Source organism: Erythranthe guttata, chromosome 6 (genome assembly GCF_056151865.1).
Source record: "Erythranthe guttata isolate IM_541 chromosome 6, IM_541, whole genome shotgun sequence".
Lineage (NCBI taxonomy): Eukaryota > Viridiplantae > Streptophyta > Magnoliopsida > Lamiales > Phrymaceae > Erythranthe > Erythranthe guttata.
In genome coordinates, this window is record NC_142538.1 from 7211902 (window position 1) to 7225331 (window position 13430).

The 13430-nt window shown below is 36.8% G+C and overlaps 1 protein-coding gene across 1 annotated transcript; it reads right to left on the reverse strand.

Annotated features, from left to right (window-relative positions):
• Nucleotides 1–296: 296 nt before the first annotated feature.
• Nucleotides 297–3291, reverse strand: LOC105960272 (putative late blight resistance protein homolog R1A-10). Its single transcript, XM_088818953.1, has 3 exons — nt 3270–3291; nt 1372–1894; nt 297–1230 (listed from the first exon to the last, which is right to left on the reverse strand). The coding sequence occupies exons 1-3, from the start codon at nt 3289–3291 to the stop codon at nt 297–299; spliced, it is 1479 nt and encodes a 492-aa protein (XP_088675079.1).
• Between the last annotated feature and the right edge of the window lie 10139 nt (nt 3292–13430).

A 13430-nucleotide genomic window follows, 5' to 3' on the forward strand; every position in this document is an offset into this window, starting at 1 on the left:
TGAAGTTTCTCCTATTAATCTTTCATGGTACTAATTTAATTCACATGTTATTTTTGTACTTGTCCATTTTTCTATTTTTCTGCATATTGTTCGCGTGAAGAAAACATAATCAACATGAAGACCGCACAAGAACATTTTTCTAAAATCAATTATTATTCAAGAACATGTTTCTAAAATTAAAGTTGATGAATAATTTGAAGACCGTCTGAATTTTCCACACACAAACTTGTATATATTCGTATATTCGTACTCTTGTTGTTTTATTCCATATCAAACAAATATATATCCCTCATTGTCTAAAACAATCGATGGTTAAAAACGTTCATCTCCCGATCACTTTTCAACTTTTTTGCACTAGTCTCAACAAGAGGGTTGCAATAGACTAGTTCAATCTTGGTAAGATTTCTACCAAATTTCGAAGGCATTTTTTCTAACTTGTAGCAATGCTTTACGCTAATCCTCTCGAGATTTTTGAAGCAGTACTTATAATCTTTAAGTTTCCATTGCACCAGATCGATGTCCTCTATAAAAAGAAATTCAAGCGCCGGGAATTCGTCCCGATGAACTTCCCACTTTGGGCCTTGAAAGGCGTAGCATTGCAATTTGAGTTCTTTACGTTTCGGCAGTGAAGAAATCTTGCTCAATTCTTTCCAAGGATACCCAAAGCTGCCACTCATAGTTAACTTTTCAAGACTCGGTGGGAATATCGAAAGAGGAGCAAGTGGAACATCAACAACCACAGATACAATCTTCGGACAAACGATGACACATTTAAGTATCTTCAATTCACGGAGATGTGAAATATGATCGAAGCAGCTCAACGGCTCATTGGCATCGGGAGCCAGTTCGATTCGGATTCGCAACTTTTTCAACTTCGGAATTCTTTCTAGAATGTCCTTGGTACAACTTTGAGGGCTCACATCTGACAGAGTTAAGAGGTTTGGTAAGAGAGATCCTTCACACGGAGGATGTGGTAGATCGCTTCCCATGACCTGGAGATGATTCAGTTTTCGCATGTTCCATATCTCTGTAGGCAAGTCGGGCGAAGATTTTCCATCGGATTCCACAATGATCATGTGCCGACAAACAATCAAGTAACGGAGGTTCCAAAGTTTGGATATGGAAGGAGAGATGTTTCCTTCGAATGTGAGGGAAAGGTACATTTGTTGTACTAGATGGACTACGTGCGTCGGGAACTCGTATTGACGAATATTAAGAGCATCAAGTATTCTGAGCAACCTCAGACCCAAACATAGCGGTACAGGATATTGATGGTATGGACCGGTACATAGGAGAGACCGTGCCGTTGGAATGGACTCCATCGAGTCGTACACGTCTCAGATGCCAAATAAAGTGTTATTGCGAATGCACAGTCGGCGTTGGTTTTTGAGATCTTCTTCCTCTGAAGCATCGTCGACACTATTCAAGTCGTGGATAAACTTGTCCTTGTTAGCTTCTTTGTTGCACAGATACCAAAAGGGAGAATAAAGGCGGCAAGTTTTTATTCCTTTGCCATAGCTAGTCTTGTGGACCATGACAAGACTTCTTGACCGAAGTTGGTGTAAGTTTCTTAGAGAGGAATCTCTTTCGCAAAATTCTTCAGCAGATGAGCTTGGAGCGGGGGATCTCATATGTATTAGGGAAAATTCCATGTAGAGAAAGCAAGCTTTTAAATCTTGATCCAAGTATTCATATCTTGGATAGAGTTTCTTATACATTTGATCATACGCATCCATGAAAACCGAATTTTGCTTGTCGAGAGCTACAATGTTCCAGTAATCTACGGTCTTTTTAGCTTTGGATAGGATGTTTGCAACTTTCAGTATTGTAAGAGGAAGACCCTCACAATTTTCGGCAATCTTCTTTCCAGCTTTCTCAAGTTCACGGTTGCATTCTTCACCATGTGCAAAAACCTTGTCACGAAAAAGAGCCCAACTTTCTTTTTTGTCGAGTGTTAGAATTTATTTCGTGCAAATATAAATTGTTTGTGTCCGATTCAGTTTTTCGTTAATATTGCGTAAAGTGTTGCAACAGTTCGAAACAGTATGTAAAAACAGAAATAAACGAGACACAAATTTAATGTGGTTTGGATAAAATTGTACCCTACATCCACGAGGATCTGCAAAAAACGAATATTCACTATTTTAGTTTTACAAGCACAATATTAGGACTTAAACAATAAATTAAAGACTCTCTCTTTATCTTGATGCCGTTCTTGTGCAATACTCAAAACTAATAACTCCGATCATGCAGCCTCCTCTCTGCTCGGTTGAACTCCCTTCAACGTTGAATCCCTTCAGTCGGCGGATCGATCTCCTCCCGAGATCTGTTTAAGCCCCCTCTCCCAAAGAACCGATCTTCTTTTTGTATAGAAGAAGCAAACTTATGATAATTCTTGAATCTTGGTGTCTTCACCATAAAGCCTTGAAGCTGATATTTTTCTATGAAAATCACCTATCACAATGGAACAATAAAAACGAGAGCAAAGAATATTTTCTCCGAAAAACTTCTCCCGATGAAAAGTGACAAAAAAATCAAGTTCTGCTCTTGTGCTTTAAATGTCTGTTTTCCCTGACAATAATAATTAATAAGCATAAAGATGTATCAATAAAATATATGAAATAAATTAAGTTTCCTAATTATACTTAAATTCCATATATCATAAAACAAAATTAATGACTAAAAGTAAAATAAAGAAACGTAAGAGCAACTCCAACCCATTGTTGTCAAATGGGGTTATACTTTGATATCTCTATACAACTAGTGAACTCCAACCACAATTATCAAACAAATTTACGATTATATATTTTTAATTCATTTTAAATAACCATTCAAATCGGTTTTTCTGGTAATCTATCTTCAAAATCACTTTTCAAAACAGAAAAAAAAAATTATATATACATAGATTTTTTTTTTTTCGTGGAACTTTGTTGAAGCTCTAAAGAAAAAAAAAATTATGTTGATATTTTCTTGAGATTTTTTTGAGATTTTTTTCCGGTGGAAACTTGTTGAAGAGGTAGAAAATTTAATTCTATTCTGTTGAGATTTTTCCGTAAAGAAAAGAAACTCAAGTCTTGAGGTTTTTCTTTTTCCACTTGCTCCTATTTTTTAGGAGAATATTTGATAATCATATATTTGGGATGTATTTTTACTTCTCGACGGATGAGTTATCAAAATAGAACTCTAATTTAATAACCCTGTAGACGCATAAAATTAATTAATTGGTTAATTAAATTAGCCAATTAAATTGTGTCTAAATTAAATTATACCTTGTCTTGCAAGGCAAGCCATGGGGATAATTATTAATTAATTATTGACCAATAGGATTATTTATTCTCTTCCAAGTTATAAGAGATAAATATCAATTTAAAGAGAGCCAATCAAATCGCGACACATCATCAAGTAGACTTTAAGTAGGACTCTTATTCTACCACTATAAATAGGGACCCTCCCTAAACAATTGAAAACACAATTCAAGAAAAGAAAAAACCGTAGGAGAAAATTTTCTCTACAATATTCAAGTCGTTCTTCAACAAATTCAAGTCGTTCTTCAACAAATTCAAGGCGTTCTTCATAAAATCGAGGGCGTTCTTCAACAAATCAAGATCGAAGGAAGATTGAAGGGCCAAATCCATCAAGAACTCCAAGATCTTCAAGTCAAAACCCATCAAAGTTCAACAAATCAAGATCGAAGGAAGATTGAAAGGTCAAATCCATCAAGAACTCCAAGATCTTCAAGTCAAAGCTCGTCAAAGTTCAGCGTTCGATCTGAGATTCAAGTCGCAAGACCCTCGGAAAACGTTATTCAAGTTCAAAATCAAATCCGGAGAAGATCAAGTCAACGACCCGACTCCGAAATTCAAAGTCAACATATATTCTTCTTGAGAGAAGAATCAGAGGATTAAATTAGAGTTTGTAACCCGCAATATTTATTTTTAATTCAATAAAATTATATTTGTGCAAGTTTTTCTTGTTTGTCTAAATTCGCAGATAAGAATTTGTTGCTACAAATTTTGGCACGCCCGGTGGGACATCTCTACCTCTCATCTCTTCTCTCTCTCGAAGATCCTCAAAGTACGTTGCAGTGACTGTTCTGCGTTCGCAATGAAGACTGCTACTTCGGATTCATCAAGTGTGGGCTTAGTTACAAGGAGTATGGCTAAGAAGCTGCAAGCATCCTCCAAGACTAGCTCGACGCCCCAAACCATTCAAAAGGGCTTACCACCTCTTGTCAACACAAGCGCAAACATGGAAGGCTCAAAACGAGAGATTTCACAGCCCATGCCTCATTCAACATCAAGCTACTCAGAGATGGCATCCGTCATGACAACAAACGCTACAACTATGGAAGAAGCATCATCCAAGACTAGCTCGACGCCCCAAACCGTTCAGAAAGGCTTACCACCTCTTGTTAACACAAGCGCAGATGTGGAAGGCTCAAAACGAGAGATGTCACAGCCCATGCCTCATTCAACATCAAGCTACTCAGAGATGGCATCCGTCATGACAACAAACGCTACAACTATGGAAGAGCAAATTGCAAGTTTGACCAAGGCTATTGAGGGACTCACAAAGCATGTTCAACAACGAGATTCTCAAATTGCCAAGTTGATCGAGAAGATGAACAAAGCCGATGCTAGTCAAATTGTGGAACAGATAGAGGCTCAAGACGAAGTCGAGGCATCCACAAAGCAACAGCCAGTTGAAAACGAGAAGGCTCCAGCTCAAGATTTTCAAGTTTCTCCAGAAGGGATGATTCATGTAGATCAAGTGATGACGCTGATCAGTGGAACCATCAAAGACAAGTTGGAAGGAGGCTCGAAGTCTCCATCAACCTATGTCAAGCCATACACACAAAGGATTGATGATCTAAGGATGCCAATGGGCTATATACATCCAAAGTTTCAACAATTTGACGGCAAAGGCAACCCCAAGCAACATGTGGCACACTTCGTCGAGACTTGCAATGATGTCGGGACGTATGGAGATCACCTCGTCAAGCAAATCGTCCGATCACTCAAAGACAACGCGTTTGATTGGTACATTAATTTGGGGGCAAACTCCATTGATAGTTGGAAGCACTTGGAGGAAGAATTTCTCAACCGCTTTTACAGCACTCGAAGAACAGTCAACATGATTGAGCTTACCAATTCCCGCCAATGGAAGAAGGAACCTGTCATCCACTACATCAGCCGTTGGAGAAATTTGAGTCTTAATTGCAAGGATCGACTGCCTGAGACATCAGCTATTGAACTATGCATCCAAGGAATGCAATGGGGACTCCGATATATCCTTCAAGGAATTCAACCTAAAAGTTTTGAAGAGTTGGCCACTCGAGCACATGATATGGAATTGAGCATAACTGCAAATGAAGTCGAAGAACCTTCATTTCAAAAGTCATATCATCTCAAAGAAGAACATGTTGAAGAAGAACAAGAAGGTCATGAGGATGGGGGCAAGTCTTTTGAAGAAACAACATCCTATGCAATATGACAAGTCCAAATCAACTGAAGCACTCCTTGACACGAGGTTAAAACGTCTACAAGTCCAAATCAAGTGAAATACTCCTTGACACGAGTTTAAAAGGTCTACAAGTCCAAATCAAGTGAAACACTCCTTGACACGAGTTTAAAAGGTCTACATGTCCAAATCAAACGAAGCACTCCTTGACACGAGTTTAAAAGGTCTACATGTCCGAATCAAATGAAACACTCCTTGACACGAGATTAAAAGGTCTACATGTCCAAATCAAGTGAAACACTCATTGACATGAGTTTTAAAGGTCTACAAATTCAAGTCAAATACTCCTTGATACGAGTTTAAAATGTCTGCATGTCCAAGCCAAATCAAGGCTCCTTGATACGAGCATAAACTATCTATATATCCAAATCAAGTCAAGGCTCCTCGATACGAGCATAAACTATCTATATATCGAAATCAATTCAAGGCTCATTGATACGAGCATAAACTATCTACAAATTCAAGTCAAATGCTCTTTCAGCACGAGCTTAAACTGCAAATGTTTCTCCTTGTCCACATGAGTATAAACTGTGCATGACATCCCTCAAAAGGATATATTTTGAACTACGTTATGACTTGATCCCTTTATAGGGTACGTAGGCAACTTAGAATCTCTCTAAGTTCAGTCATGATTTCAAAATCATTTCAAAAGATTATGTGCTTTGCTAGATCAAGCTGCAATTGAAGTTGAGTAATTATCGAGACTCATCCACTCCAAGATGCATTGTCCGTGAACAAGTCTCGAGGAGGCATTTGTAGACGCATAAAATTAATTAATTGGTTAATTAAATTAGCCAATTAAATTGTGTCTAAATTAAATTATACCTTGTCTTGCAAGGCAAGCCATGGGGATAATTATTAATTAATTATTGACCAATAGGATTATTTCCTCTCTTCCAAGTTATAAGAGATAAATATCAATTTAAAGAGAGCCAATCAAATCGCGCCACATCATCAAGTAGACTTTAAGTAGGACTCTTATTCTACCACTATAAATAGGGACCCTCCCTACACAATTGAAAACACAATTCAAGAAGAAGAAAAAACCGTAGGAGAAAATTTTCTCTACAATATTCAAGTCGTTCTTCAACAAATTCAAGTCGTTCTTCAACAAATTCAAGGCGTTCTTCATAAAATCGAGGGCGTTCTTCAACAAATCAAGATCGAAGGAAGATTGAAGGGCCAAATCCATCAAGAACTCCAAGATCTTCAAGTCAAAACCCATCAAAGTTCAACAAATCAAGATCGAAGGAAGATTGAAAGGTCAAATCCATCAAGAACTCCAAGATCTTCAAGTCAAAGCTCGTCAAAGTTCAGCGTTCGATCCGAGATTCAAGTCGCAAGACCCTCGGAAAACGTTATTCAAGTTCAAAATCAAATCCGGAGAAGATCAAGTCAACGACCCGACTCCGAAATTCAAAGTCAACATATATTCTTCTTGAGAGAAGAATCAGAGGATTAAATTAGAGTTTGTAACCCGCAATATTTATTTTTAATTCAATAAAATTATATTTGTGCAAGTTTTTCTTGTTTGTCTAAATTCGCAGATAAGAATTTGTTGCTACAACCCCATTGAAGGAGGGAGTTTTTAAAATTGGGGAGTCAAATGGTGGCTAAGGGATATAATAATCCATTTAATAACCTCGTTAGAGTTGCTCTAAGTAAATTTATTCCTTAAAGTTGGACCCACAATTTGGTAACCAAATCATATAACTTGGTAAACAAGTCCGGTGGTTTTCTTCTAGACTCCAAGGAAACCAAGTAGGTAACGTACATGAAATATGGACTTTCAAAATTCATGCATTATCTTAAGATATTGCATCCTAATCTATGAATAATCACATATCAAATATTAACCAATTAATGGCTAAACTATTAAAATAAACCGTGATGATAGAATTCTTTACTCCTCAAAACGATTCCACCAAGGAGTCTCCTAGCACAAGTATTCCCATAAGAGATAATTATAAAAAATACTTCCCTTGGTCTCGAACACGGTTTTAGTCAATTAGTCAATTACTTGGTCTCCGAGCACAAGTATTTTCTCTAACTATTAAAAGACCCCAGGGTCCATTTGGATGGAGGGAGTTGGGGAGGGATTTGATTTCGTGAATGGATTTGAAATGACACAAATTTTGGAGTCATTTGAAATCCACCACTATTGCTCCAAAAACAACTAAAAAAGAGGGATGGGGATTTGAAATCCATCTCCAAATCCATCAATCCAAACAAGTCCAAGGGATTTGTTATTATGGATTTAAAATTTCAACCCTCCCCCAAATCCCTCCATCCAAATGCACCCTCATATTATTCATTTTTTTTTGGCGAACCACCCCTAAAAAGTAAACACACACTATTTAGGGGTTGCATGCTAAAAAAAGTATTATAAGTGGGTTTTTTGCGAATAAAATAACTTGGAGAGTTTTTAGCAATTCGATGCAACATAGGGGTACTAAATGCAAGAAACTCTTTTTTTTTTTTTTTTTTTTTATTATTATTAATTTTTTTTCCTTTTCAAGAACACATTTCTTGGAGGGTTTATTGCATTCAGCACCCCTGTATTTTCTCTAACTGTTAAAATACCTCATATGATTCATTTTTTTGGCGAACTACCCCTAAAAGGTAGAAACACACTATTTAGGGGGTTGCGTGCTAAAAAAAAGTATTATAAGGGGGTTTTGCAAATAACATAACTTGGAGAATTTTTAGCAATTCGATACAACACAGGAGTACTAAATGCAATAAACTCCCTTTTTTTTAACCATCTCTTTTTCTTTTTCAAGAACACATTTCTTGGAGGGTTTATTGCATTCAGCGCCCCTGTATTTTCTCTAACTGTTAAAAGACATCATATGATTCATTTTTTTTTTGGCGAACTACCCCAAAAAGTAGAAACACACTATTTAGGGGGTTGCGTGCTAAAAAAAAGCATTATAAGGGGGTTTTTGCGAATAAAATAACTTGGAGAGTTTTTAGCAAATTCGATATAACACAGGGGGACTAAATACAATAAACCCTTTTTTTTTTATCAACCATTTTTTTTTCTTTTTCAAGAACACATTTTTTGGAGGGTTTATTGCATTCAGCACCCCTGTATTTTCTCTAACTGTTAAAAGACCTCATATTATTCATTTTTTTTGGCGAACTACCCCTAAAAAGTAAACACACACTATTTAGGGGGTTGCGTGCTAAAAAGTATTATAAGTGGGTTTTTTGCGAATAATATACCTTGGAGAGTTTTAGGAATTCGATACAACACAGGGGTACTAAATGCAATAAACTCTTTTTTTTTTTTTTTTTTTCAAGAACACATTTCTTGGAGGGTTTATTGCATTCAACATCCCTGTATTTTCTCTAACTGTTAAAAGACCTCATATGATTCATTTTTTTTGGCGAACTACCCTTAAAAAGTAGAAACACACTATTTAGGGGGTTGCGTGCTAAAAAAGGTATTATAAGGGGGTTTTTGCGAATAAGATAACTTTGAGAGTTTTTAGCAATTCGATATAACACGGGGTACTAATTAAATGCAATAAGCTCTTTTTTTTTTTATTAACCATCTTTTTTTCTTTTTCAATAACACATTTCTTGGTTGGTTTATTGCATTCAACACCCCTGCATTTTCTCTAAATGTTAAAAGACCTCATAAGATTCATTTTTTTTGGCGAGCCCTAAAAAGTAGAAACACACTATTTGGGGGGTTGCGTGCTAAAAAAAAGTATTATAAGGGGGTTTTTGTGAATAAAATAACTTCGAGAGTTTTTAGCAATTCGATACAACACAGGGGTACTAGATGCAATAAACTGTTTTTTTTTTTTTTTTAATTGTTTTTACTAACCATTTCTTTTTTCTTTTTCAAGAACACATTTCGTGGAGGAACAGGCACAAGTTCAATAGTAATAGTGTGGGCAATGTGTGAACTCATGAGAAAACCATCAATAATGCATAAAGTACAACCATCAATAAGATCCAATCTAGGAGCAAAGCCGAAAGTTGAAGCTAATGATCTAAGTAAGTTCACATACTTGAAAATGGTAGTAAAAGAAACCCTAAGGCTCCATCCACCGTTACTCCTTTTGATCCCCCGAGAAACCACGCGCACGTGTCAAATACGCGACGAAAAGAGCGGGGAAATTTACGATGTCTACCCCAAGACAAGAGTTTTGGTCAACGCTTGGGCGATAGGGAGAGACGGGAGCTTCTGGAAGAACCCTGATGAGTTCGATCCCGAGAGGTTCAACAAAAACGAAGTCGATTATAGGGGGCAGCATTTCGAGTTCGTGCCGTTTGGTGGCGGTAGGAAAATCTGTCCTGGCATTAGCAATTCTATTGCCACTATAGAGTTGACTTTGGCCAAATCTTTTGTGTTGGTTTGACTGGAGAGTGGCTGATGGTGTGAGAGTGGAAGAAGTTACTGTGCACATGAAAACACACCTCTCACTCTTGTGCCTATCAAATATAGTTGCAAATGAAACGTCGTCGTTTTAGGGGCTTGGTAGTATTTCCATGTCATTCTATATTTGGGGATGCATGGAAAAATAGAGAGTATGATTTTGCCTTATATCAAGATTGCATTCCCTTCAAATAATAATAATAATAATAATAATAATAATAAAGCATAGAATAAGAATGAATTGAGCAATGACACGTGGCTCACAATAAGAGACTAAGTGACTAAAGATAGCTATACAAGTCAAAAAAATTCAAAGTCATCAGCCAAGTAAGTGGAACTCAAGAGTATATACAGGCCCGGCCCAAGTAAGGGACTAAACTTTCATAAAAGAAAGAGTAAGGGACTAAACTTTCGGCAAAAAATGAGTAAGGGACTAAACAGTATTTTAGATATGAGAAATTAGAATTCAATTAGCAGAGGGATCTAACACAAGTTTGATCACATCCCATTTGATCACGAAAAGATAGTAAATGCAGCATGTTTACTAGACGAAAATTACTCAAAAATAAATCTGAAAAAGTAAAACATAATAAACACGCATGGCATGTATATTCGTTCACGAGGAAGAGTATCATAATTTAATTAAGCTAACTTCACGAATCTAATAGTAGAGGACGAATATAACTGCAAATTATATCATGTAAATCATGTCGGTATACCTAACAAACATTCTTGACAAAACATGTTTGAAATTTTCAAGAGGGGCATATTTTTAGCACAGCCAATGAGAATACCTAAATTTAAGCAAGGCAAATTCAAGTATCCAAATGCCATATGGCCAAATAAACGAGTGTCTCACTTTGGGTAACAAAAACGACATCTGATTTCGGGATTTCTGACATTAGCAAAAACAAGTTTACTATTATTCTATCAGCAAACTTTTAATTTCTAAATATACATAATCAGCTTTCTTCGACCAAATTTTTATTTCCTGATCAGCAATAAAAGTTGACAACAATCCCTAAAAGGGCAAACAAAACAAGTTCTTCCCAATATAAACTCAATTATAATACTAGGAACAGCAGTACTTAAAATCCTACTGAAATTCTAATAAATAAACAATAAAAACCTACTGAATTTAAACTTTTAATTCAATAATTTAAACTTCTACAGACCAAGCCTTGGGTAATTCGATGATCCTTACTTGGCCACACGTGGTAGTAGAATTTTTTAAACAATTGTAAATAATGTGAAGTAATAATGATTTGGGCTGCATGGAATCTAGAGGGATGCTACGTTACATGTTCGACAAACACTATTTTCAAGAATATGGAAACTCAAGATATTGTGGACAAGTTTACAAGTGTATCGATTACGGTAATCTTATACTTAATCTAAATTTTTGATAGTCTATGAGTGTTGATTGAGTTTAGCATTCAGTCTTGTCCTCTCCACTATAATCAAGTTCTTTATCCACGTATATTGCCCACCACCCCACCCTAACAGAGTACATATATGCTTGTACACATGTAAACGAAAATAAATACTCTATGGACGACTGAATAATATGTAATTACGGGATATATCAAACACATTGAATCTTGAATATTGACACAATGACATATCAAATTGAGAGGAAAAAACTTACTTGGCTCAAAGTGCGACAAGATCCTCCCAATCCCAATGTGTCGAGAAAATATGCTGTGCAACCTCGACATCTCTAAGCAGCCAACGAAAGGCAACCGGAGGGATACCATTCTCGTCAACCCATCCATTTGCGGCTCTCCATATAGCACGAATCTCAGGTCGTTGGAAAATCCTATCCATTCTATGAACATGTTTGACAAGTTTACTTCTTAGTGTCGGATTGTCCGATTTCAATCGGATAAGTAGAGATAAAACGATCTCACCAGGATTCAGATGATTAGATAAAAGTGCAAGCCCTTGAAGTTATAAAATATATAAAAGAATAAATAAAGCATATATTGCCGTGAATGAGAAACTTCCTTGGTGATTTTCATTGATAATAATTCTGTATTATATACAACAAGCTAGATAATCTAATTTAAGGAATGTGTAAATGTAAAGCTAAATCTATGCTACTGTTATAATTACAGAAATCAAAAAATCTTCTCATTTCATAATATAATATTTGGCATGATTTTAGGCAAATCATGCTATGATATGATTTGAGCATAATCTGCACATGCTTCTCTTATACGCCCCCGCAAGATTGAGCTTCCATCGGCAAGACCAATCTTGTTACGTAGTAATTCTGTCCGTTGTTTGGACAATGGCTTTGTCAACAAATCAGCTAGTTGGTCTTGAGTATGCACATGTCGAACTTGAAGGCTGCCTTTTTGCACTAAATCACGCACAAAGTAAAGATCAATTTGAATGTGTTTCATTCGTGAGTGATTAACCGGGTTAAAGCTGAGGTGTGTAGCTCCAAGATTGTCACATAAGAGCTGGGGAGAATTTTGAACCGGAAATTTTAGCTCTTTGAAGAGTGTGGATAACCACATGGTTTCGGAAGCTGCATTAGCGAGTGCTCGATACTCAGCCTCCGTCGAGGACCGTGCGACGGCTCAGCTTATCTATGCAGAAGTTGACGTACGATCATCCATATTTCCAGCCCAATCGGCATTCGAGTATGTTCTGAAAACCGGAGTAGCATCCTTGTGAATCTGAATACCATAGAAAATGGTGTGTTTCAAATAGCGTAGTAGCCTTTTTGTCGCTGTCCAATGATTTGTAGTTGGCTTGTGCATAAATTGAGACAGCTTGTTGACAGCAAATGAAATATCTGGACGCGTCAATGAAAGATATTGAAGGCTGCCCATAACTTTACGAAACTCCGAGCTATCCACAGCAGCAGTGCCATCAACTAATTTGAGTGATTGAATTGTAGAAAGAGGTGTTGAGACATCTTTTGCTCCATTCATATTGGTTTTGGCTAAAAGTTCTCGAATATACTTATGCTGTGAGAGAAACAGACCGGCCTTCGTAGGAATGACTTCAACTCCCAAGAAAAAAATGAAGAGAGCCCATATCCTTGAGAGAGAACATATCAATGAAGAGAGCCCATATCCTTGAGAGAGAACATATCACCCAGCTGTTTAACAATATTGGCCACAAACGTAGAACTATTTCCTCTAATGACAAGATCATCAATATAAACAAGGAAATAACAAAGATTGGAGCCTTGATTGTAAATGAAGAGAGAAGAGTCTGCTTTGGAATTGTGAAAACCCAACCGAAGAATAGCATTTCTAAGTGATGTATACCAAGCCCGAGGGGCTTGGTATACATGGTTAGGTTTGGACAAATCTTTGAACCCGGGGGGTTGCGACATAAAAACGATCTCAGTTAATTCTCCATTTAGAAATCCGTTGTTCACATCCATCTGTCTCAAATCCCAACCATTCATGACGGCAATAGATAGTACAGCTCTAATAGTTGCCGGCTTAACCACAGGACTAAAAGTTTCTTTGTAATCGATACCAGGACATTGATT